Source organism: Lacerta agilis, chromosome Z (genome assembly GCF_009819535.1).
Source record: "Lacerta agilis isolate rLacAgi1 chromosome Z, rLacAgi1.pri, whole genome shotgun sequence".
Lineage (NCBI taxonomy): Eukaryota > Metazoa > Chordata > Lepidosauria > Squamata > Lacertidae > Lacerta > Lacerta agilis.
In genome coordinates, this window is record NC_046331.1 from 9,057,651 (window position 1) to 9,084,607 (window position 26,957).

Genomic DNA, 26,957 nt, shown 5'->3' on the forward strand with positions numbered 1-26,957 from the left:
CTTTGGTTGGAACAAAACAGCAGCGGAAAGTTCCACTGCTGGCTCTCTGACAAGAAAGAAGTTTCCCAGGAGAGAGGAGGAAAACACACTATTTTAAGGCAACCCCCAGCTCCATATGGTAGCTGAGAACCTCTTAAACCCTCCTCTCTAATTTTCTGGGAGATGCAGGCCCTCCAAACCCCTCTCATCAATGAGAAGGGGCAGCAGAGCGTGGAAGAATGTGTTTTCAGAGGTGGCCACCTACGCTGAAAGCAGAAATTTGTTGGGATGAAACACAAAAAGGACCTGAGAGTCACAGGAAACAGACACGAAGGTCGTACTGAAATCATCACCCCTCTCTCTCCCCCACAATGCCTCACGCTTTTCAATACACCTGGCTTCCCATCAGCACCCTCAGCTCCTCCTTCCCACAATGCCTTGCAGCATATCTATGGGCAGCGGGAATATAATGGTGGAGTTCTTCTCAGCGGCGATAGTGGTCAGGGTCTGCAGGTAGCGGAGCTGGAGAGCTGCAGGAGACTCTGTGATGACAATTGAGGCTTCCTTGAGGGCTCTGGAGGCATTCATCTCGCCCTCTGCTGCGATGACCTGGAAGGGAGAGAGGCACAGGTCCAGCAAGTTGTTTTGAACACAGAGAAAACTGCATAAGGTTCAGAGAGTGTGGTGTGGTAGTTAGAGTGTCAGACCAAGACCTGGGTGCAGCTATGAAGCCCACTGGGTGACCCTGGGCAAGTCAGTGTCTCAGGGCTTTTGTGAGGATAAAATGAGGACGGGAAGAAGAAAGCAGACCACCTTGAGCTCCTTGAAATAGAGGAACATCCACTGGGGCAAATGGGGCACTGCCCCACCACCTGCCCTTGGCTAGCTCCCCACCACCTGCCTTCTTACAACCAGTTCGGATGGTGGCCCTGGCTGCTAGCTTCCTCCTCCTTAATCTCAGTATCCAACATTAGTCCTACACAGAGTAGACCCACTGAAATTGACGGCCACAATTAATTTAGGTGCATTGACTTCCAACAATTCTACTTTGAGCAGGACTTCATTGGGTAAAACTCCATGTCTGCTCAGAAGTCAGTCCTGCTGAATTCAGTGGGCCTTACTCTCAGGTGTGTTGGGTTAGGAATGCAGTCTTAAGTCAATTAAAACAATTTAGTATGCACATGGCAGAACACAACCATTCTAAAGGGGAAATGGGTTTATCCTACAATAGGGAATTCACCTCTTCCTCAAATTTTGCAACTACCTGTATATATATACAGTATGAACAAATTTTGGGAGAATCTGTCACCTGATCAAACAAGAATGTTTTGATTAATTAAATGAGTCAGGAAAATTTTGCAGCTCTAGGCTGCATACACACCACACATTTAAAGCACGTGACTTCTTTCCAAAGAATACTGGAAACTGTAGTTTTCCCCTCACAGAACTACAATTTCCAGCATCCTTAACAAAGTACAGTTCCCAGGATTCTTTGGGGAGGGAGGAATGTGTTTTGAATGTACTCAAAATCTATGGTGTGGACCCAGCCTTAATTAAAGAAAACCACAACATTTGTAGGCTAGAGGATTTGTGGCCTTCATGTTCAGTGGCGGAGCTTCATGCTCTGGCACTGGGGGCGGGAAGCAGGGGAGGGCCGGCTGGTGCGCATTCTGGGAGTGTGGCGCGCGTTCAGGGGGCGGGGCATGCCGCCCACAGGGGCGCGGTGCACGTTCTGGGGGCGGGGCGCGCTTAGGTGGAACCCTATCGGGATCCCGCTGCCCGGGGCGCCCCGCCCCCTACGCCCCACCCTTCCTACGCCAGTTCAAGGCCACAAACAGGATCCTCCTTGCTTAACCAACTTCTTTTCAGAAAAGGAAGAAATTGTTACAGGAAGTTTGTCATCCTCTCAGGAGAAGCAGCACGTGCATCCAGCGGTGTTAAGCCAAGAATATAGGAACAGCAAATCAGCCAAAGGAACGGGGCGCAGAAAGGCCTCCAGACTCTATGTCTGCCCCCAGAATGGCCCACCAGCCAGTCCAGTTGTTGAACACAAAGGCCACATTTGCACCATATATTTATAGCACCATGAAACCACTTTAAGATGGTTTAGTCATGGCTTCCCCCAAAGAATTCAGGAAGCTGCTGCCTGTTAAGGGTGCTGAAAGTTGTTAGGAGACCCTTATTCCCCCCCCCCCCGAGCTACAATTCCCAGAATGGTTTAACAGTCAATCCCTCTTCGCAGGAAACTCTGGGAACTGTAGCTGTGAGATGGGAATAGCTGGTCCTAGCAACTCTCAGCACCGTTAGTGAACTACAGGTCTCGCGATTCTTTGGGGGAAAGCTTTGACTGTTTAAAGTGGCATGCGGATGCGGCTGCAGGTAGAACAGTGGTTTTCAAAAGCTTTCTGCTGCCAGAGAATCCTTGTGTGCTACAGAGTCCCTGCAAAGTTGCAGAGCCCCCTGGAAGTGAGCTAAGTAGGGATGAGGGGAGAAGTTCAATTTGGTTTACAGGCGAGCCTATCTAATCTGCACTTTCCAAAACAATATGTGAACCAAACCATAGCCATTCTTTAAAATTTGCATTTCTCCAAATCTAGCAATGCGGTTCTCCAACCAACTAATGTGTAGAAAATTGCACATATTGGGACAAAGATCTAAAAATATGCATATATTGGAGAAACAGCTTACAAGAATGCATTATAACAGGAGAAGCTGCTTTGAAAAAAAAATGCATATTAGGCAAAACTGACATTAAAATGCAGGCGAATTTCCATTTTTTTTAAAAAATAATCAGAATGATGTGGAAATGTGGAGATCTGAATTTAAGAGCAGGAAAATGGGGGGGGGGGAACAAAAACAAAATTGGCATTCGCCCATCTTACAGCATCCAGTTTAGACAGGGTGCTCAGCAAGACTTATGTAGGACACAGCAGAAGAAAACAAGACCTTTGGGAAAGGCTGAAGCTCTGTGAGTAGAACATCTTCTTTGCGTGCAAAAGGTTGCTGGTTTAATCCCTGGCATCTGATATGTCTCATCAGAAACCCTGTAGAGTCAGTGCCAATAAGCATAGACAATACTAAGCAAGATGGGCTGCTGGTATAAGGCGGCTTTCTCTGTGGTAGCTCAGGGGCAGGGCATCTGCTTTGCCTACCGAAGATTGCAGTTTGATCTCAGTCATTTCCAGGTAGCACTGGGAGGGACTCCTGCCTGAGAGTCAGTGTAGCCAGTACCCAATTAGATGGACCACTGGTCTGATTCAGTATAAGGCAGCTTCCTATGGAACAAGTTGTGCCTTGTGGGAGCTTGCCTTCTGCTTCTTGATCTTCTTAAACATTCCCAGAAAACCTGCTGAGACACTTCAGTGAAGTTTGAAAACCTGCGATGCAGAAGGAACGCCCTCCGACTGAGTTTTGGCACAAACTCAGTCATGTTTTGTTACGTAAATGCAATGCAAAGGATTCACTACTATGGGGAAATAAAGATAATGAGACCTCTGGAGCCAGTGTTTGTACAACAAATACCTGAGTCATCTTATATCACTGTGGAGAAAAACAAGTGCTACCATCAAAGCAGCCCAGAGTGGCTGGGGCAACCCAGTCAGATGGGTGGGGTACAAATAATAACATTATTAAAAATATATTATTATTAAAGGAAACATGAATATCTGAGGTGGTTCAATATTCACTTGAAATTTGGATTATGTGAAAGCTACAGAAAGGGCTGTAGCTCGGAGGGAGAGTATCTGCTCGGCATGCGTAAGTTGTTTTCAGTTGTGGGGGAGGAATAATCATGCTCATTTCCAAGACATATACCCCAGGGTCCACAAGGTCAAATAATGGTATTTGTTTCCTTGTACTGCTCCATCATCTTCTGGGTCATGGATGGGGAACCTGTGAACCTCCAGAAGCTGGTGGATTCCAACTCCCATCAGCTCCGGCCAGCATGGCCAATGGTCAGGGATGATGGGAGTTGTAGTCCAACAGCATTTGCAGTGCACCAGATCTGGGTGATGGATCTCCTTTGAAACTCAGCGGCTAACCAAATCAGTAGAGCTCCTTACCTTTGCTCTTGCTTCGCGGGTGGCTTCTGCTTCAGCGGCCATGGCTCTCTGGAGTTGGATGGGCAGCTTCACATCTTTGATCTCTACCCGCTCCACCTTTATGCCCCAGTCATCTGTGGCATCATCTAGTGTGGCCTGTTTAAAAGGGTGGGGGCAGGAATGCATGTCACACATCAAGGTATTGTGCAAAGGTGTCAAGCTGATCAAACAGAGGTGACTGGAGGTTTAAACAAGTCTCAACAGGACAAATGAACAGCCTTTTTAAGAGCCTTCCACCCTGCAAGGTGTTAAATATCGTTCCTTGTTGTCTTTTTAGCTGGCAGGCGATGAAAGACTCTTAACAAACTACAGCTCCCACAATCCTTTAGGAATGCCTTGACTATTTAAATAGGTGCTGTGGGGCTTCAAAAGCATGATGTGAATGTGGTCTGAGACTAAAGTAGAGGGAGCTATAGGCAGTGCCACACCCCCTGAACTGGTCCGTAAGGAAGAAGGCAGGCAGGGGTTGGGGGTTGGCAGAGGGAAGATTAGGACTGGTGGGGCAGTGCCCCACTTACCCTAAAGGACCAGCTGCCACTGGATTTTTCCATTGTATATTTAAATTGCAAAATTTAGTGGCTGATGCAAAAATAAAAAAATAAAAAAATCATCTATCTAAACAGTGAAGCATGTTTCTCAACAACACCCCACTTCTCATCCCACACAGGGATGCAGCTCGACATTGCTTTGCTGTACCTGCATGCTGTGTGCAATTTCCTCCCGGTCAGAGAGGATCTGAGAGAGGTTCTTGGTCCCAAGAACGTTCCTCAATGTGGTCTGAGCCAGGAGCCGAGTGGCCGAGTCTGCATTGGTGATGTTGGCAACAGCAAGGGTGGCGTTCTGAACTCGGTAATAAACCACGCCGTCCACATTAACTGTCACGGAATCTTTGGTAAGAATCTAGGGCAGAAACAGGGGGATGGGAGAGAAGGGAGAAATGTGGAACAGAAGAATTACAAAAAAGAATCTTCAAGTCACTCATGCATCAAAACATAACCACAAAGAGGTGCTGCCACAAGTAGCTTGCTGCTAATTAGGCAGTCGTGATCAGACCGCCTGCTACCTGACAGTCACCAAAGGAGCTTCTTTTCAAGTTCCCTATTTCAAACACTATGTGGGTTGTTCATTTTGTGCAATTGCTCATTTCTCCCATTGTGCCATCGGTGGGCTTGCAACAGGTATTCTGCACTTGGCTAAGTCATTGGAGAAGCCACCTTTCAACACTGAGGTTACAGAATACTGAGAAGCTCTATACTGACCTCTATTCCATGGCACCATGCTTTTTTGGATAGCGCTCTGCCTTATGCAGATACCAGATAAGGTCCCTGATTCTTTTCCTTCTACGGGCTGATCTTTGGCAGATCCGCAGAAAGCACAAGTGATTTTTGAAATACCAAAAGGTAGCATTAATAGAATACGATGCTTTTCAACAAGCATATTTAACCCTCACGCACACACACACACACACTGCCAAGTTGTTCGGCACATCACCTGTCTCATGGCATCTGCTAGGTTTGAATCCAGCTACAGATGGGCTGTACACTGCCAGTACTCAATACACTGGTTGCCTGGGTGCTTAAATGCCCAATTCCCTTGAGAAAGGGATGGGGCAGGCGTTGTGGCAGCAAATAACTTGGGAAATGCCAACTTTTGCAGGGGCACACACTGGCACCCAACTGCCTCAGGCTGTGCCAATGTGCCAGGTTTGTAGCAGCCCTGTAACAAGGAAGACGCAGCAAATTCCAGAGCGTGCCTTTCACTAATTATATAGCACCAACCACACACGTAGCACATTAAGGAGTTAACAGAAACCAGAAGGGTGCAGGAAGGATACCTGCCCCAAGGCATTCACAACCTATATCATTTTATAAAATCATCATATTCTATAAGAGAAAAATTGCTTTGCTGAAAGATTTTCACACAGCTTCAAGGGGGGGATAGCACACAAATTTTTAAAAAAAGCATTTGAGGAAACACAGCAATTAATTCCAGGAGGTTTACGGAGGAATTTGCCCAGGGTTGACTATCTCATCTGCATGCAGAACGTCCCAGGCTCAGTGATGCCTCACTATCACACTTTCGAACACACCCCAACTCCCCGAGAGGCTGAATACCACAGGATAGGTATGATTGGCATTATGGGATAAGCTGTCTGCAGGAAAGCATCTGCCTGTATGGATTTGCTCACTGAGGGATGTCCAGCAAGCTTCCAATGCACTGCAGGGCATCTCCTGTGCTGTATATCAACAGTGCAGGTCTGAGCCTGCAGGTGTGCAATCTAATAAGACACAAACATAAGGAAGGGAACAGGAAGAGAAGGTGGAAACCCTTGCGCTGGCCAATATTATTTACATTATTAATTAGACTTGTAGGCTGCTTGTTACACAAAGGTCCCCAAGCGCCTTACATCATCTTTAAAAAACATAAACACAATGGGTTTTAGCCAACTGAGTTTTACTCAGAAATAGTCCTATTGATGTTCATGCACCTACGTTAGTATGGCTCATCCGTTTCAACATGTCTACTCAGAATAGGATTAGCATTGGGTACCCTCAACACTGGGTAAGGCAAACATGTGGGCAGGCTTGTCTAAGCAAGAATTTTTAGCAGGCACTGAAAACAGTAAAGTGTAAGCACCTGCTTGAAGGAAGTTCCAAAATGCAGGTGCTGTCAAACTTAACGATTGCATCCTTACAAATGCAGAATGGGTATTATGTGGTACCAGTAGTAGTGCCAATTCCACCGATCGGGTGGGCACATGTGGGGCAAGGTGATCTTGTAGCTAAACTTATCAGAGGTTGTTAAGCTAGATGGACCAATGGTGTGAGAGTAAAGAGAGAGAAGCAAAACTGAATGTCATTGAGGCTCTGTATGGAGTACACCTTTAAAGCACATTTGAAATGCATTCTTCCCCTTCAAGGAATTCTGGGCACTGTAGTTTGTTAAGGGTTGCTGGGAAGTTTAACTCTGGGAAGGCTCGACTACAGTGCCCAGTATTCTTTGAGAGAAAGAATGTGCTTCAAATAAGATAAGATAGATAAGATAAGTTAAGATTTCTTTATTGTCATTGTACAAGTACAACGTTGTACAAGTGCAACGAAATTGAATGCCATCCAACACTGGGGTGTGTGGGTGGAACACAGAACATCTCCAAGGGGAATGGCTGTGATTATGTTAATCTTATTTTAATGTTAATGTTATTTAGAATCAAGTCCTAACAGAGATCTGTGTAATGTCTTTGCAGCTACAGCCACAGCAGTTTCTATTTTAAGTAATGCAAGCAAGATAATTACAAGCCAATGGCTCCTTTAATTGGCTTCTGCGATACACAGAAGAACTAATGCCACCCTCAGCTTTACTAAGGGAGATATGACCCTCTTGTTGAGGAACCAGTGAGGTTAGTACAGCAGCCCTGCAAGTAGCTTATTAGTCCTCAGTGTTTGTGAAGAGCGTTGAGAGTTGATAGGCGACCTCTATTCCGCCATCACACAATTCCCATGGTTTAACAGCCAGTCCCTTTCCCCAGGGAATGCTGGGAACTGTAGCTTACTGAGGGGAATGGGGACTGCCTAGCAACCTTCAGCATCCTTAACGAACTGCAATTCACGAAGCCACAACTGTTTAAAGTGGCATAATACTGTTTTTTTAGAGGACGAGATGGTTGGACAGTGTTCTCGAAGCTACCAACATGAGTCTGACCAAAATGCGGGAGGCAGTGGAAGACAGGAGTGCCTGGCGTGCTCTGGTCCATGGGGTCACGAAGAGTCGGACACAACTAAAGGACTAAACAACAACAACAATACTGTTTTAAATGTGTAGTGTGGATTGGGTGCTAGTGGCAGTGAATTCTGTGGTTTAAGTATATGCTTTGTGAACTTTCTCTTGTCTGTCACATAGCATGCAAACTGGGAGTTTATCTTTATGTAAACAATGAAGCAGGAGTGCCTGAATTTGCTTGTTTTCCTTATCTCTTCTTGTCTGCTTTTTCCTTTGGTATCATGTCTATTTTATTGGAAGCTGTCAGCAAAGGGCTGCCTGGTTTTCTTAATCTTTGTTCAGCCCCTAGAAATCTTGAGAAGGTTTATGAATGAGCTGCCATGCTCTTCTGGAAAGAAACCAGAGCAACTGAAACGAATTGTAGCATGAAAACACAGATTCTATGGGAACAGGAAAATAATTAAAAGCAGCAGCAGACACGCAAAATCATCAAACAACTGGGCAAAAGTCATCAAAAGAAGAGAGGCTCATGAAAACAGTGAAGAAGAAAGGAGGAGGATCAAAGGAGCTTTTTAGTTTACAGAAAAGGCGAGCTTCAAGAGCCATGATGGAAGTTTATAAAATTAGGCATGGAATGGGTTTTCTCTGGCAGAAAACCCAGCCATCGCCCACTAGTGTCTTTAACAAACCTCACAGGACTCATGGAGACACCAGAAGGCATACAGCAGTGGTGGCCAAACTCGGCCCTCCAGATTTTTGGACTACAACTCCCATCATCCCTAGCTAAGAGAACCAGTGGTCAGGGATGATGGGAATTGTAGTCCCAAAACATCTGGAGGGTGGAATTTGGCCACTACTGGCATACAGTGAAGGGGCTAGGTGAGCTTCCCTGAGGAGGGCATTCCATGGGATTAGTGCTTCTCATGGCTGCCCATCCTATTTATGTAGACTGAAAAGACAGAAGCAGGATTTCAAACGCTGAGTGGAATGCATTAGGATTGATGGATAGACATATACAAATGGGATCTGCAACCAAATGTTGCAGCACGGAGTGCTCAGTCAGTCATGCCCTCCTCCACGATACTCTTTTCTATTCCGCCTCCGAACTAGTTTTACACCTCCCTGCAACACTCAGTCAGCATTCTCCGGTCACTAAGCATACTCAGTCCTTACTAGGCTGATTGGGTTCCCCCCCCCCTCCACCCACTCCCTCATCAGTCCCTCCCTAAAGACGTTTTAATAACTCAGCAACTCTTAGTTCAGGGATGCAGAAATGTTTCCAGCCTGAAGGCCGCATCTGCTTCCGGACAACAATCCATTAGCCACGTTCCAGTGGTGGGTGGGGCCAGAGGCAAAAGTGGGTGGAGCTAGTTTACACACACACACACACACACACACACCTCTAGCCTCTAGCCTCTATCCAGAAGACCAAGAGGCTGAACCAAGAGTTCAAGGATGCATTCCAACCACACAAAATGACTCAAGGAGGGTGCAAAGCAAGACAGGTGAGTGGTGTGGCCTGAGATAAGAGGGTGTGGTTTCAGAAGAGTCCTGGGAGTCCTGGAAGGTCGCATTGACCCCATGCAGCCAAGGTTACCCAGCTAAGCAGCAGAACTGTATACCCTGGGGTTTTCCAGCACCTTGACAACAATATTAACTTTCAATTAAGGAGTTCCAGGTAGGTAGCCGTGTTGGTCTGCCATAGTCAAAACAAAATAAAAAATTCCTTCCAGTAGCACCTTAGAGACCAACTAAGTTTGTTCTTGGTATGAGCTTTCGTGTGCATGCACACTTCTTCAGAAAGTGCATGCACACTTTCAATTAAGGAGGCAAGGGGGGAAAAACAAGTAGAAGAAACCCACCTCTGCCTAATGAAATAAATACCCTGCAACCCTGTTGCCTACAAAAACCGCAGGCACAACTGAATTGAATTACAGAAAAGCCAGGAGGAAATGAGGGGCGGGGAGGAAGCTCAGTAAGGGTGCATTCCCGGCAGCAAACACATTAAGCCTAATGATGATTATTAGGTTCCTAAGCAATTCATTCTGAGCCAGTTCCACAACAGTTACTGCCAGAGGAAAAAAGTCATTGCAGGATAAGTGGCAGGCGGCTGCCTGGAACAAAACCGAAACCCTCCAAGCCAGCCTTCATTCCAAACGGTCTGCTTTGACAGAAGCCATGGCAGAGACTGCCTCACTGCATGGAGCAGTTCCGGACCAAGCTAGATGACATGTTAGCTATATATCTGAGCCCTTAAGTGTAAGGTACTATCCATCTTGCAGACGGATTGCTGAGAGTCACAGCAGCGAGGGAAGTGGTGGCAGAGACAAGGTCAGAACCAGAAGGGCCACAAATACTCAGTGCCAGAGCACTTGCTCTGCATGCAGAAGTTCCTGGCTCCAGTCCCTGGCATCTCCAGTTAGGAAAGACTCCCTCTCTGAGTGTCTCCTGTAGGAAACCCTGGAGAGTGTTGATAATACTGAATTAGATAGACCAATGGTCTAACTCAGAAGAATATAGTTTCCTATGTTCCTATTTAATTCATCCCTTTGAGAACTAGAATATTACTTTATATTTAAGGGGGAGTGCCGCAATCTGGCAGCAGAGCACCTGCTTTGCATGAAGAGCATCCTGTGTTTAATTCCCAATGGCATCTCCAAGTAGGATTGGGAATGTCTCTTGCCTGAAATTTGAGGCCATGAAAGAGGGGCAGCGGGTGTGAGAAAGCCATGGGGTGGGGGTGGGGGGAGAGAAACTTGACTAGCCTATTTATATCCAGTATTCAGTAGGGGGCAGAGCAGAAAGAGGTCAAGGAAAGGGAATACTCACTTCCTGTGGCGGTATATCAAATGATATGGTCCTCATGTCCACTTTGATAAAGCTGTCCGTGCAGGGCAATACGAAAAACAGACCTGTTGGGAAATGAGAGTGCAATTGTTCGACACAACAACTCTAGGACATTAACTGCTCTGCATGTGCAAGGAAGAGGTTGGGAGGTATATTGGAGTGCATGGGACGAAGTCAATTCAGCGACACAGCACCAGTGCAAATGCATGAAGTATAGGGACAGAGCACATCCGCACCCTACACTTAAAGCACATGGATTCTCCACCATGTGCTTTAATTCTAGGAACTGTAGTTTACCACTCACAATGCTACAGTTCCCAGGTACCTTAGCAAACTACAGTCTCACAGGATTCTTTGGGGGGGGGGAACCAATTGTGATTTAAATGTATGGTGCAGGTGTGTGTGTGTGTGTGTGTGTGTGTGAGAGAGAGAGAGAGAGAGAGAGAGAGAGAGAGAGAGAGAGAGATGGATAGGGAAGCAGGGAAGGAGCACAATTGTTTCTGAGTACAATTCAAAGTGTTGGTGCTGACCTTTAAAGCCCTAAACGGCATCGGTCCTGTATACCTGAAGGAGCGTCTCCACCCCCATCGTTCAGCCTGGACACTGAGATCCAGCGCCGAGTGCCTTCTGGTGGTTCGCTCACTGCAAGAAGCAAAGCTACAGGGAACCAGGCAGAGGGCCTTCTTGGTAGTGGCACCCGCCCTGTGGAACGCCCTCCCATCAGAGGTCAAGGAGATAAACAACTACCTGACATTCAGAAAATACCTGAAGGCAGCCCTGTTTAGGAAAGTTTTAAATCTGTGATATTTTATTGTATTTTAATATTTGTTGGAAGCCGCCCAGAGTGGCTGGGGAAACCCAGCCAGATGGGCGGGGCACAAAAATAAATTATTATTATTATTATTATTATTATTATTATTATTATTATATCTACCTGCCTGCTGCTGTATTTAGAAGGTTGCCAACTTCTAAACTAGGCACTCCAGGTATGCTTTTGACAGCAGCTCATTAAACGGACAGCAGCAGGTAATACTGTAAATGCTTTTCACCAGTCTGTGAAAAAAGCATCCTCTGCCTATTTCTGTGCATCAGGTTGCTGCGAAAGGTGCAAGATCAGACCAGGACAACCCTTTTGAAGTCAATTGGCAATTTAACTGGGAGTTGCCCCTTTGCCCTTTCCAAATTTGGAGGAATGAATCATTCGGTTTCTAAAAATCTGTCCCACCACTCACCCAGTCCATTTATGCAGTGAGTTTTTATAATGATCCTTTTCAAGCAACATAGATGTAGTCACAGTAAAACCCGATGTTAGCTGCCCTGATCACTCATGATATGGCAGGATACAATTAAATGGAACTACACATCACTAGTAATCCAATATAAAGAAGTTATTTCTAGGACATGACAACGAACTGCTAATCACTTCTCATGAAGAAAAGGGGTGGGAAAAGAAGGAAAGGATCTTAAAAAAAAAAAACCCTTCACTTTTAAACAGTTATGTATCTAATCTTTGCTGTTAAAGGGAGCAGTGCATCAATACACTTTTCACAATTCAAATGGGATAAATACTGCAATTCAGCTCCTGGTACGTCTCTTAGTCTACCCGCCCCCTGTGCCCCCAGCTCCACTTGCAACGCTGGAGGATTAGTGGAGAGTAAAGAAGGAAATCTAGTACAAATTAGCAGCTCCATCCCAAGAGGTGCAAGGTAAAAGGCTCTTTGAGGGTATCAAACAATCACTGCAGGTAAATAAAAAGGGTGGAGAAAAGAGGACTATTTGCTTTGCACTCACTCACACACACATAACCGCTATCACCATGTCACCCGGGTTGGGAACCTAAGGTCCTCCAAATGATAAGGTAAAGGTAAAGAACCGCTGAGTCCAGTCACGAACGACTCTGGGGTTGCGGTACTCATCTCGCTTTACTGGCCGAGGGAGCAGACGTTTGTCCGCAGACAGTTTTTCTGGGTCATGGGGCCAGCAGCATGACTAAGCCACTTCTGGCAAAACCAGAGCAGCGCACACGCGTTTACCTTCGCGCCAGAGTGGTACCTATTTAACCACTTGGACTGGTGTGCTTTCGAACTGCTAGGTTGGCAGGAGCTGGGACCGAGCAACGGGAGCTCACCCCGTTGCAGGGATTCGAATCACCGACCTACCGATCAGCAAGTCCAAGCGGCGCAGTGGTTTAGACTACAACTCCCATGATCCCTGGACATTAGACTCTTAGCAGCCAGTGTGGCCAGAGACCCGGGGGAGGGCATCATTAGTGCTCCAGCCCCAATGCAGCTGACCAGCCACACGGAAATCCAGCCACATGTGGGACCATGTATGGGAAACACAGCAAAAGATACACTGTACATCAAGGAGGTGGAGTGGCCTGACACTTGCCCCTTCGTGCCACCAATATGAGGCCTCCCCTAGGCAACAGGTAGCCTTACTAAACAACTTAATGTTGTTAAATTGTGTGACTTCTCCTGGGGTGCTACGTCGCTTGGTGGCTGGCTATAGCTAGGGTCCGAGCTCCCAGCAGCTGAACAGAGGTATTGCTCGCTTGGGGTGGCATATTCTTATCTATTATCATCTGCATGCTGTCTAATAAATCTTAATAATTCTTCACCACCTGTGTCTTTTTTTTAAATGTATTTTTATTAAAGATTTTCTTGATTTACAAAAGTATGTACAATGTCTCTCTCTCATATATTCCCCCCCCCCATGTAACATTTTTACAAATCAGTTTCATTTGTTGAGATATTAGGAAGAAAAGGGGGAAAGAGGTGGACGGGGGGGGGGAGATGGGGGGTCAGGTGACGAGGTTTCTATTTTACTTAATATATGAAGGGTTTGATGTCAACGTTGCTTGTGCAGGTTCTCTGCTGTTCGCTTGTGTTCCTTTGGCAGTGAGAGAGGTCAGGGTTGGCGTAGGGTGTGATTGTTCATTTGTGGTTTGCTGTGGTGGTCTTTGTTTTCATGTGTGAGTGGGGTGGGTGGGTGTTTTGGATCAGGTTAGCCATATTGATTTGTATGCTGTTGGTGGATTTTTGTCATTGTCTTGTTGGACTGTGTGTGTGATGAAGGGGAGCCATACTGGGGTACCACTTGTGTCTTGTCTCGCTTCCAAATCCCACAGAAAGAACCCCCTTGCCTTTAGCAAAACAGACTGTAAAGCAAATACTCACCTGGCCCCTTTGCACCGCCTCTTATGATACGTCCAAGCCTAAATATGATGGCTCGCTCATATTCCTTGACAATCTGCAATGAGGGGGGAAAGTCAGGGTGGGGTTGTGGTTTTGTTCCCTCTCATTCTGCACATTTCAGGCTGTCCTTGATGCTATTTTGGCCACATTCATAATTAGCTCATTCCAGATAAGAAGAGAAGCTTTTTTTAAGGGGGCAAAATAAGGCATAATATTCTGCAACTACGTAGAGAGACTGCAACTTCATGCTCTTCCTATCATGCTGAAGGAGGAATGAACTACCCAGATCCTTTTCATATAAAAATTGTGCTTCATGAGATCAGGAGTTTCTTGACAAAGAGGCTTGTGGCACTTTAAAGACTTAACACATTTCTTTATTGCATGAGCTTTTCAGGACTACAGACCCCTTCATCAGATGCAAGAAGTCTTGTAGTGAGTTACAGGTGAATATATACACATGGTTTACGGAGTCAGGGGGTCAGAAATGTAAACAGTGAAGTGAGAAGGAAATGAAAAATATGGTAAAGTAAATATTGTAAAATAAAGTAAATATTGTAAAAATTATTTTTGGCAAATGTATGTTAAGTTTTGTTTATTTTTGAAAATAAAAATATACTTGCAAAAAAAAAAAAGAAAAATACGGTAAAGTACAGATTATGATAATTACATTATGCACACAAAAACCCTAATTGTTGACAACACAGGCAGCCTGGCATTGGCAAACCAATTAATACATGCTGTGGGTTTGGTTTTTTAACACTTTTGTCCAGATTCAGTTCACTAGTGAACCTCTTGATTAATTGTAACCTGGTGGCCTCATGATGCAGTCTCCCTCTGAAGTTCTTTTCTGCAAGAATAGCCATTTAAGGAGTGGACTCCCTCAGAAGGTAGTGAAATCTGCCTTCATTGGAGGTTTTTAAACAAAGGTTAAATGGCCATCTGGCAGGGATTCTTTAGCTGTGGTTCCTGCATTGCAGGGGCCGGACATGACCCTTGGGGTCGCTTCCAGCTCTAAGGTCACCTACAACAGTGTTTTTCAACCTTTTTTGGGCAAAGGCACACTTGTTTCATGAAAAAAATCACGAGGCACACCACCATTAGAAAATGTTAAAAAAAAATAACTCTGTGCCTATATTGACTATACATAAAGTAATTCTCTTGAATAGGAATCAAATAAACAAATTTTTCCCACGGCACACCAGGCAACATCTCGGAACAGTGGTTGAAAAACACTGACCTACAACATACAGTACAGTTGCTGCTCCTGTTTAAGAAGAAGAAGAAGAGTTTGGATTTGATATCCCGCTTTATCACTACCCTAAGGAGTCTCAAAGCGGCTAACATTCTCCTTTCCCTTCCTCCCCCACAACAAACACTCCGTGAGGTGAGTGGGGCTGAGAGGCTTCAGAGAAGCATGACTAGCCCAAGGTCACCCAGCAGCTGCATGTGGAGGAGTGGAGATGTGAACTGGGTTCACCAGATTACAAGTCTACCGCTCTTAACCACTACACCACACTGGGTTTAGAGTGGGGAAGGAATCCTAGGTCACAACTGCTTTCCAACCAACTATGTTTTACCTTTATGCACATCCAGATGGATATTGGGAAAGTGATGGTAACCAAAAAGAACGAGACCATAACCAGGATCCACCCGCAGACCCCAATGCTTCCTTCAGAGCCCTCTGGAAGAAAAGGGAGAGAAAAGTGCACATTCATTAAATTGGCTTCTGTTGCTTCTGTTTAGGGAAAACGGAGAAATTCAGTTATGTTTGCATTTTAACCTAATTTGCACTTCCGGAACAAATACATGAGCTGAATCCCTTCAAAGTTTTGTTTTATTTAAAGATTTCTTACCGCTTTTAACAAAATGTATTAAAGTGATGCACAAACTGCCAAGGAATAAAACTTCGAACAGACACATCATAAGCAGCCAATAATCAGTAACAAAACTGATCATCGCATCTAGAACGAGAATGTATCTGACTACTGACAGGGACACATCACTGAAGGTGAATCTCTAAGAAGAAACTGTTCCGTAATGCCATAGGTGCCACCACAGAGAAAAACCTTTTCCTGCCCGATACCAGATTCAAGGTGCATTGTATAATTCAAGGTGCATTGTATATTTATGCATGCTACAACTGCGGCAAGGGTTTTGCTAGCACAAGGATGGAAGAAAGAAGAAACACCAGCGAAGGAACAATGGCAAGAAAAAATGATGAACCATGCGGAATTGGCAAAACTAACATATAAATTGCGTTAAAAGGACAATCAGGACTTTAAGGAAGAATGGGGACTTTTTACAACAAACAGACTTAGAATCACTGGCAGGATTTGAATAAACATACACAAATTTTATTGGCACAATATGAATTTGAATAATATGAAAACAATATTTACAGATGTATTACACGCAGAATTAACATATACCAACAAAACAGTTGCGGGAGCTGGGGAAAGTCGGGGGGGAGGGGGAAATGTGGGGAAATGTATTTGATTGTAATGTTGAGAATTGTTATGGATTTTTTAAAAATTCAATAAAAAATTATATATTAAAAAAAATCAAGGTGCATTGTTCCCCATTGTCAGTCCTAGCCCTTGCCAAGTCAGGAGTGGTAAAGCATGAGAGGATTTGTACAAGGAACATGACCAATAATCTTCCTTGTTGCTCAGACATAGACATGGCATCTTTATAGGATGCAGGAAATGAAGTTTGGCAGCAGCTCACACCTGCTCCGTGCCACGGCCCTACCAGAGGTAAATGCAGTCTAGCCAGAAATTCACACTTACTCAATTTTTGCAATGCAGTTCTCTTAACCGTGGTTCACGAAAAGTGCATCAGGGCACACATTCATGAAAATGAAAACTGCTTGCAAAAAAAGGGAAAACTGCTTGCAAAAAAAAAATGTGTACCTTAGTCAAAACTGCACACACACAAAAATGGGTTTCTTATGACACATTTGCACAAAAATGCTGGCAAATTTTCATGAGGATTTTTCTTTTTAAAAACATGCAATTTATTGCAAAAATGTAGAGAAATTAATTTAAAGTTGGAAACTTGAGAAACAGTGAGAAGCAAAATTGATGGTTCCATTCATCCCTGCATATGTTAATCCCTCTTCCCAAGGAACTCTGGGAATTGTAGCCCAGTAAATGGAGTCTCCTAGCAACTCCCAGCACCCTAAACAAACTACAGGGTTACCTGAGGGGTACAGTTTAAAGGGGTGTGATAGCGCAGATGGAGTCTATTACCATCATAATCGCTCTTTATTGTATCCCCCTCCCAGAGAATTTTGGTGACTGCCCAAAAAATGAAATGCCTCATCTAAAAAAGGAACATGAGATCATATTCAGGAATGTGACACAGAGTTCACACAGAGATCTTTCCTGGCCTTGGATTCGGTTACAGGAAAAGGGAATCAAATATGTAGTAAGGCGTATTTTGCCTTCTACTGCAACAGCAGCTCAACTAGATAAGTAAAGTAAAAGTGTAGTCTCAGGGTTCTGGAGCAAGGGCAAGATATTCAGAACTGCAGGTGTCCCTGCAATAGGTTCCCAGTACCTGGCCTGCCCACGAAGCTCTTAAAGACAAGTCTGGGCAGTCTCATTCTCGAGACTCTCTCACTTTGTAAAAATTATGGGACTACAAGTGCGTGTGCTTTTGGGGTGTGGTTGTCTGCCCCCACAGTGAGGGCGGCATCTCGTTCTAGATAACGAGACGGCACACTTTTGTCACGCCTTGGTTATCAAAAGCCTCCCCGCCCTTCATTGAGTCTCTCTGCTCCACAGGAAGGAGGGGGGAGGCACTGCAGTGCCGCTCCCCCTTTCAGAGTCTGGTTGGGGTGGATCAACCCAGGTCCCCCACCATTCAGCCCCCACCCTCATTTCTTCCTCCTCTTCAACCCAAGCCTGCCAATCCAAGCTCAATGGTGCTGCAGGGCTCAATACACCCCTGGTCTTCCAGATGTTGTTGGACTATAGCTCCCATCATCCCTGACACCTGGCCATGCTGGCTGGAGCAGAAGGGTCACAGGTTCCCCAACTATGAACCATGATTGAGTTTGAGCCACAAACAATGATGCAAGAATGTAAGTTTGGTGGTTGTGTAAACAATAAGAGCCTTTTACTGAATCCACACATAGACACACCCTATCAATTATTTCACTTCAATTTCTTCTGGCAAACTGTGTTTGGGGGCATGATATATATGAAAAATTAACATACCACACATCTATTATTATTATTATTATTGCCAAGTAAACCCAAATGGATAATGGGCAAGGTTCAAATGAGATTCCAGGGGCAACTGCAGCCCACCAGGGATCACTGATCTCTTCCCATGCTACACCTGCTCCCTCACAACCTCCCCTGATCCTGCTTTGCAGTTTCCCCAAGTGCTTTTGCCAAGCTGGTGTGCATCTATGAACTACAGCAGGGGTCCCCAAACTAAGGCCCGGGGGCCAGATGCGGCCCAATCGCCTTCTAAATCCGGCCCGTGGATGGTCCAGGAATCAGCGTGTTTTTACATGAGTAGAATGTGTCCTTTTATTTAAAATGCATCTCTGGGTTATTTGTGGGGCCTGCCTGGTGTTTTTCATGAGTAGAATGTGTGCTTTTATTTAAAATGCATCTCTGGGTTATTTGTGGGGCATAGGAATTTGTTCATATTTTTTTTCAAAATATAGTCCGGCCCACCCAAGGTCTGAGGGACAGTGGACCGGCCCCCTGTTGAAAAAGTTTGCTGACCCCTGAACTACAAGAATGCCTGTTACTTGCCTAGATTTAGATCTCCCTCCCTGACTTTTGTTTAAGATCTTTTATTAAGATTTTCCCGTAAAACAGTAAAATTACGGCTACAGAAGATACAACTTGAATAAGTAAAACCAGAAGAAAGATAAGAAGGGACAACAGCAATAAAGAAAGGAGAGAGCGAGAAACAGAAGAATAAAATGGGGGAGGGGGAGAGAAGAAGAGGAAGAGGAAGAGGAAGAAGAAGAAGAGCATTAGCCAAAGATGCAAAAGAAACACTTCTGATTTTCCACCTGCTGGTTATATAAAGAAAGAAAATATGATTACTCAGTCCGTGATAACATCCATCTTCACCACTTTCTTCCTTTTAAGTCAAGGTGTCAAATCACTGAATAAAGAAAGTACATTCTACCAAGTGGGGGCCCTCCAAAGATTTCTTAGGACACATCCATTCCCCCTCACAGAGCTATAATTTCCAGAATTCCCTGCAAAGAGGGACTGATTGTTAAACAGCTCTGTTAGGGGGAACAGAGGTCTCCTTAGAACTCTTAACAAACCACAGCTCCCAGAATTCTTTGGGGGAAGCCATGATTGTTTAAAGTGGCATAATAATGACATAATACAGTACAGTACTGTGCCAATGGGCCCAATACACTTTTCAGTTTAGTTATGTGCTTATGTATTGCACAAGTGCAATGCTTAAGTGTCCATAGAATCTTTGCAAAAGAAGAGGTGGACAGGAAGAAAACCAGAACAAATTGGTTGCACCCCTTGACTTTCTAGCAACCCTCACCAGGTACTAGCTCATACTGAACACACTTCTCTTTTTCTTTACAAAGGATATTATAAAACAAAGGAGAAGAGGCGTTTTCAGTTCTGCAGTTTGGGTTGTTGCAAAATTCCAATGCCAGGAATGAGAAAAGGAACTCAGATTACATTGGGGGAGTCTTTACTGGGGGAAGGGGGGGTCTTTCCTTTCCACTGGACTTTTGCAAGAGGCAGCAACAAACTGCAAGATATCATTTTTTGCAACACTGCAAACCAGGAGGAATGAAACCAAACTCTGCCTCCTTCTCCACTTCTCTTCTGTTTGCATTCTCTGCTCATGCTGCAGACAGCATCCTGGGAAAACGGGCACCAGCAGCAGCCATAAATCTTGGGGCTTCCCCTTCCCCCAAACACAGCCAGAAACAGATGGGCAGTAGGGCTTAGGGCAGGCACCCCCAACCTTTGGCCCTCCAGATGTTTTGGACTACAATTCCCATCATCCCTGACCACTGGTCCTGTTAGCTAGGTATCATGGGAGTTGTAGGCCAAAACATCTGGAGGGCCACAGGTTGGGGGTGCCTGGCTTAAGGCATGGGTCGGCAAACTAAGGTCCGCGGGCTGGATCAGGCCCAATAGCCTTCTACATCTGGTCCGGGAATTGCCATGTGGATCGCCAGTGCATGGATCGCCAGTGTGTGCATTCTTTCCCTCCCCCTCCCTCTCCCTCACATGGTGGCGCTTTTCTCCTCAGGGACGGAGCAATGTTGTCCCATGCCGGGTGCCGTCGATGGTGGGAGTCGGCTTGCCAACCTCAGCAGTGCGGCACCGTGAAGGGGGCATGTGACGCCGGCTGCTGCTGCGTTTTCCTCCTGCTCCTCCTCCCTCTCCCTCAGTCCGCCCTTCCTTCCTTCTCCACACCACTTCCTTGTGCGCTTTCTTTGTCTCCACCTCCCTCCCTCCTTCATTCCTCACATGGCATTCAGGTGGGTCGTTGCAGTGTCCGCGGCTGCCACTTGTGGGTTGGCGGGCGGCTCTGTCTTCTTCTCCGCGGTACCTCTCGGGAAGCAGCAGCAGCAGGTGGTGGATAAAAGCTCCAGCGACACCCCAGTTCCCCTACCTCCATCTGCAGCTCCTCCGCCGGGGCTGCTGCTTCTGTCTTGTCCAGCCACGGCACCTGGCTGGCTAGAGAAGCCCAGCTGTGGCTATTGGGACAACAACTGGGATAGATAAAGCGAAGCACCTTCAGGTGTTTTTGCAGGCAGGCAAAAATCGTTCTTATTTTTCCCACCAAAAAATATAGTCCTGCTCCCCACAAGGTCTAAAGGACAGTGGACCGGCCCCCTGCTGAAAAAGTTTGCTGACCCCTGGCTCAGGAGGAGGAGGGCATTGCTTGGGGTGACCCATGAGTGGGCAAAAAACAACACCCTGACCTTTGACCCGTTCCACTTGCTAGAGCACCTGCATTACTGGTATATGCAAAAGATCCCAGGTACTGCATCTCCTGGTAGGATGGGAGGGAATCCTGCCGGAAATACTAGGGAGCTACTGCCATTCAGCACAGCTCAATGGCTTAGGAATCTGATGGCTGGTGGTCCTATGACTGTAAGCATCAAGATTCTAGGACAGGGGTCAGCAAACTTACCACGCCTTGGGCCAGTGTCTCCAGGACAGATCATGCGGCGGGCCGGAGGGCGGGGGAGCCCATACACGTGTGCACATGCTATTTCCGGCGCACTTCTGGGTTGGAGGAGCACCGGAAATAGCTTGTGCGCATGTGCACGGGCCTCCTCCGACCCGGATGTGCACTGAAATAACACTTGCGCATGTGCACAAGCTATTTCCAGTGCTCCTCCTCACTGGAAGTGGGCAGCCGTGCAGCACATGCCGGTAAGAGTGGGTGGCAGTGGTCGCCATGGGCTGGATAAACAAGTCCCTCAGGCCTTATCCGGCCCACGGGCCTTAATTTGGGGATGCCTGTTCTAGGAGGTATAGCCTTTTATACTTAGCAGAGTCAACCTTACCCCCTAATATTGACTGAGGATTAGGCTGGGGCAAAGGAGGCTGCTTCCCCTCCCCCTCAGCCTACCCCCCTCCCTGTCGGGACACCCAAAGAGTACCAATGAGACTTGAATCCCAAGATGTTGCCTTTGAGCAAAACGTCCAAAGCAAACTGGTTGGATTGTTCTTGGGTGTTCTCTAGAGCTTTTTCATTGCCCATGAGACTTTCATATAAGATTGTTAATGTGATGGGTATAAACTCATTTTTTAATAGATTCACCTCCTAGAATAGGGCTCAGTAATTTTTTTTAGCAGGGGGCTGGTCCACTGCCCCTCAGACCTTGTGGGGGGCCAGACTATATTTGGGGGGGGGGTTGGGGTGAAATGAACAAATTCCTATGCCCCACAAATAATCCAGAGATGCACTTTAAATAAAAGTTTTTACATTGTACTCATGTAAAAACACCAGGCAGGCCCCACAAAGAACCCAGAGATGCATTTTAAATAAAAGGACACATTCTACTCATGTAAAAACACGCTGATTCCTGGACCGCCCATGGGCCGGATTTAGAAGGTGATTGGGCCAGATCCGGCCCCCAGGCTTTGTTTGCCTACCCATGTCCTAGAAGCTAGATGCTTAGTGAGAAGATGTATCTACCTGTAAGAATGCTTTTGTTTTCTTTGTACAGTACAGTGGTACCTCTAGTTACATACTTAATTCGTTCCGGAGGTCCGTTCTTAACCTGAAGCACCACTTTAGCGAATGGGGCCTCCCACTGCCGCTGCGCCGCCAGAGCACGATTTCTGTTCTTATCCTGAAGCAAAGTTCTTAACCTGAAGCGTTATTTCTGGGTTAGCGGAGTATGTAACCTGAAGCGTATGTAACCCGAGGTACCACTGTATCTGGTAAAATCTGTCTCCAAAGTTTTCCCAACAGCATGTGATCTGTTCATACTAGAAGAACCAGAGACTCCAACTTAACTCTCAATAACTGGACATCCTGATTATAACTGGTAATATTTGGAACCAAGTACTTGAAATGGGACAGTCTTTTATTTTTTTACACGTGTGCAAAATATACATAGATGTGTGGTTCTCGAACCACATAACTGCAGGCAGAGAACATGAAATCTTGCTACTTCACAATTGTTCCTAGCACATTTACAGTACAAGAAATGCTTGGTGTCTCTCATCAAGTTTTTTCCCTTAAGATTGTTGAAAGCTCTCGTTGTGACCAGGAACTTGGATCAAAAGTCATTGATCCTGCAAAGGGCTGGATACTGCTAAAAGGCTAACAGTCTCCCGTTCCCTATGCTGTATATGAACTTACTTTTAAAAGAATATTTAAGGTTCACGTATATTTAAAGGAATTAACTCTAAGTGAATCTCCTTCTTGGCTCAGATTATATACCATGGTATTACACAAATAATTAATGCGAGCATCAATACAGTGGGAGTAACTGGTTTGTGACAGCTGTAATAACTACAGTGATGTCCAGTACTGAAAACATCTGAGTAGCCAACAGTATCACTTTACCATAAGTCAGGCTTCCTCAGACTTGGCCCTCCAGATGTTTTTGGCCTACAACTCCCATGATCCCTAGCTAGCAGGACCAGTGGTCAGGGATGATGGGAATTGTAGTCTCAAAACATCTGGAGGGCTGAGTTTGAGGAAGCCTGCCACAAGTGATATTTACTATTCAGTTTGCAAAAAATCCCCTCAGCTTAGATTTTGAATTAGCTGACTACTGACAAACTCATGTATTGAAAGGTTTCGTACAGTTGGAAAAGGTTCTGAAAAGGGCAACGAAATTATCAAAGGGCTGGAGCAACTTCTCCTATGAGGAAAGATTGCAGCATTTGGGACTTCTTAGTTTATAGAAAAAGTGAGTAAGAAGTGTCACAATATAAATTTATCAAATTATGTGAGACGTGGAAAGAAATGTTTTTCTTCCTCTGTTGTAATTCTATAACTTGTGGACACCGAATGAGAAGCACAATGCTGAAAGATTTGGGACATATAAAAAGAAAGCTATTATTCAGGCAGTACATAGTTAAACTATGGAACTCACTCCCACATGAGGCAGTGGTGGCCATCTACTTGGGTGGCTTTAAGTGGATTGAATGAATTCATTGAGATAAAATCTATCAACAGCTGTTATACATAGCTGTCAACTTTCCCCTTTTTAAAAAAGGGAAATTCCCTTATTCCAAATAGGATTCCTCGCAAGAAAAGGGGAAAGTTGACAGCTATGCTGTTATACCACCACTGTCGGAGGAAGACTCTCCAAACTGAAATTTAATTCAGGCACATTATCAATCCATCTTTCATCCTGTTTATTAAAATAAAGTTCCGGGGGGGGGGGGACAGTTAATAACTGTTTTGCTTTATAACCCATTGGGTAGCCAGTCACCAAGATAGCAGGTAACAGCAACATTCTAGTAGGGTAAACAAATGAGTCCCTGGATGTATGTAAAGGTTGGCATTGGTTCTAGAATTTCTCCAGGGGATTAATTTCATCTTAAATATACATAGCTTTGAGCTTTGCTTCTGTAAAGAGTCAATACAAATTTCAGTTGCAGAATGAGCCAAGAGACATTTTGCAAAGCAAAGACAGATTATGGGCTGCTGAATACATTTATCATATGAAAGTTTGACCACAATCTGAGCATTACTGAGCTGAAATCAAGTTTATAGTCCCTAAGATAGTAGCCCCCTCCACACAAAACCCCTTCCACAAACTTAAAAAAATCAGGCCTCGGGGAGAGTGAAATTCCAGGCTTGGCACCCCAACAGTCCATGAACCTCAACTCCTGCTACAGGGCTTATCCATTTCCAAGCAAGTAACACACCCCAGGGTCATTCTGAAGATTCAAACTCCTGCAAAAGACCCTGAAGCCTCCTGCAAAGAGAGGCAAGGAGTCCCTTCACCGCAGGCGTGCACTCATCCACACCCACCCAAATAAACTCCCTCCAGAGGAAAGCATTATCAGAGGCTCTCAGCGTTTCCTGTGTTTCACAACAGAGAGCAAGACTCCGACCGTCAGAAGCCGTAGCTTAGTTAGACCGAGCAGAAATCGCACGCTCATGCACGCCCCTTTCGCCCCTATCTCAAAACCTTTTTTTTAAAGTGCTCATTTTAGGATGTGATTATCGGAAGCTGAAACAGGCACACTCTGTGCATGCTCGAAAGCAACAGGTGTGTAGCCAACCAGGTTTTACTAAGTGTAAACCCAGTTACAGTATATTAATGGACCCGAGTTCGTCGTGTCTGTACATTTCAGTCGGTCTGACTACTCTGAGTAGAACCAGGCTGTCTGCATTTCCTTCCCGCAGCTCTGCTCGTACCCCCAGCCTCGACCAAAAAAGAAGGGAGGAAGGAAGGAAGGAAGGAAGGATGGGGCTACCCCAACATTGCAAGCCTCCGCTCGTCTCACCTCCGATCTTGATGGTCTCCCGCTTGCCGCGAGCGCCTTTCTCCGCGTCCTCCATGACTCCCACCGACGCAGCCAGCTTCCCAAACGAGGCGGCTACCCGTTTCAACAGAAGGTATCTGGGGTCCGCGGCGCTCCAGCTGCCGGGTTTGATTCGAGTGGGCGGCCTCGCTTCTTCTCCGCCCCGCACATCATCAAGTCCCGCCCCCTCCCCTCCCTTTGCACAATGTTTTACAGTCGTCTAAGGCTGCAGTTTTGTGTACGTGCTCGCCAGAGAATTCCACAACTGGCTTTCCTTCTGAGTAGACCAGAGACAGGGGGCATCGGCGGCCCTCCAGATGTTTTTGGACTCCAGCTCCCATCAGCCCCAGCCAGCATGGCCAACTATCAGGGATGATGGGAGTTGTAGTCCAATAAAGTATATCTTTATACTTGGAAAGTCACATCTTTCTCCTCACCCCTGCAGCAGACACGTCGCAGGGCAAAAAACACTCAAAAACAAAAATCCTACTGGCTAGCTAATTCATGCAGGGCACTCTTTCAGTCCATCCAAACTGGTGCTGTTGTTTGATTATTATTTTTTTAATCGTTTCATTTTACTGATCAATTGACTACATATTGCAGATCTGTCTCCACAGCTTCTTTGGGTTTAACAATAAATAAGGTTTAAGTTGTGGACTGGCAGGAGAGGTTGTGGAGAAATGTGGCACAATCCATGCATGTCTGAACAGAAATAAGACATAATGAGTTCCATGGGACTTGTCCCATGATCAGTATGGGTTGATTTTGTTATTCACACAGGCCACTGTGTGGGTTGGACACTGTGAGAACAGGAGGCTGGACTAGATGGGCCATTGGCCTGTTCCAGCAGTTTCTTCTTAAGTTTGTTTGTTTGTTTGTTTCTCCCTCTCATCAGAATCAACAACGCTAGATTCATTTTATTCAGTGCTGCTGCATGCTACTCCAACCTACAAGCTGTTTGAGATTCCAGGGGTTCCAGGCACTTACCTAGGGTTACATTTCCTTGGAATTAGGGGCAGCAGAGACAGTGGTGTCTTTAGGATATATATGCTTAATTTACACCTGTATTCAACCTGAGCCTACAACGCAGGGGTTCCCAGCATTAACGCAAGGTCTTGCTTCTCCCATAGCTGCAGCCTTGGACTCAAGCAGAAATCACAGACCCTCCAAGTGACCATCTTCTCTAGGGACATTCCTGGATTTACAGAAGCTGTCCTGGTTTCTGATCTGATCCCAGAATGTCCTGCTTTTCCTTAGGATGTCCGAATTTTGATTGGCTGAATGCTGGAGGGTATGGAGCTATGCAACCCCCGAGCCAAGGAGATAAGTAACTATACAACCTTTAGAAGACATCTGAAGGCAGCTCTGTATAGGGAAGTTTTTATGTTTTTATATGTGTTGGAAGTCACCCAGAGTGATTGGGGCAACCCAGTCAGATGGGTGGGGTATAAATGTGATGCTGATGGAATAGGGCAGGGGTGGCCAACTCCCAAGAGACTGTGATCTACTCACAGAGTTAGAAACTGACAGTGATCTACCCCCTTTTGGGGGGTTCAGCTCAAAGTTGTTGAGTTTTTTAGGAAGGAGGAAAGCCCCTTTTTGGGAGGTTCAGGTCGAAGTTGTTGAGCTTTTCTTAGGGGAGCCAAAGTTGCTGAGCTTCTTTGGGGGGAGCCAGTGATCTACCAGTGATCCTAACAGGTGGCCAGTGATCTACCGGTAGATCACGATCTACCTGTTGGGCGTGCCTGGAATAGGACATCCCTACTTTCGTCAGAGAAATGTTGGAGGGTATGAAACCAAGCATATCTCTCGCTCTCAGGCTTCTAGCCCAGCTCTCTCCCACACTCCAGTCTGCCTTTATCTTTCTCACTACTACCCAGATGAAGTAGGGGGCCCACACACTGGCCCTCTGGCACAGAGTAGCTTCCTTTTGCATACAGTTGTACCTCTTGTTACAAATGCTTCAGGATGCGTACAACACGGGTTATGAACGTGCCGAACCCGGAAATAACGGAACGGGTTACTTCCGGGTTTGGCGGTTCGTGCATGTGCAGATGCGTCAAGTGACGTCACACGCATGCGCAGAAACGCCGGATCTTGTCCTGCACATGCGCAGACGCGGCACTTCAGGTTATGCACGTCACGGG

General features: G+C 45.8%; 1 protein-coding gene across 1 annotated transcript; it reads right to left on the bottom strand.

Moving 5' to 3' along the window:
- LOC117040104 (erythrocyte band 7 integral membrane protein-like) lies at positions 1-24,957 on the bottom strand. Its single transcript, XM_033137656.1, has 7 exons — positions 24,793-24,957; positions 15,418-15,521; positions 13,823-13,895; positions 10,626-10,708; positions 4,776-4,979; positions 4,041-4,175; positions 1-588 (listed from the first exon to the last, which is right to left on the bottom strand). The coding sequence occupies exons 1-7, from the start codon at positions 24,845-24,847 to the stop codon at positions 394-396; spliced, it is 849 nt and encodes a 282-aa protein (XP_032993547.1). The 5' UTR covers positions 24,848-24,957; the 3' UTR covers positions 1-393.
- Positions 24,958-26,957: the final 2,000 nt, after the last annotated feature.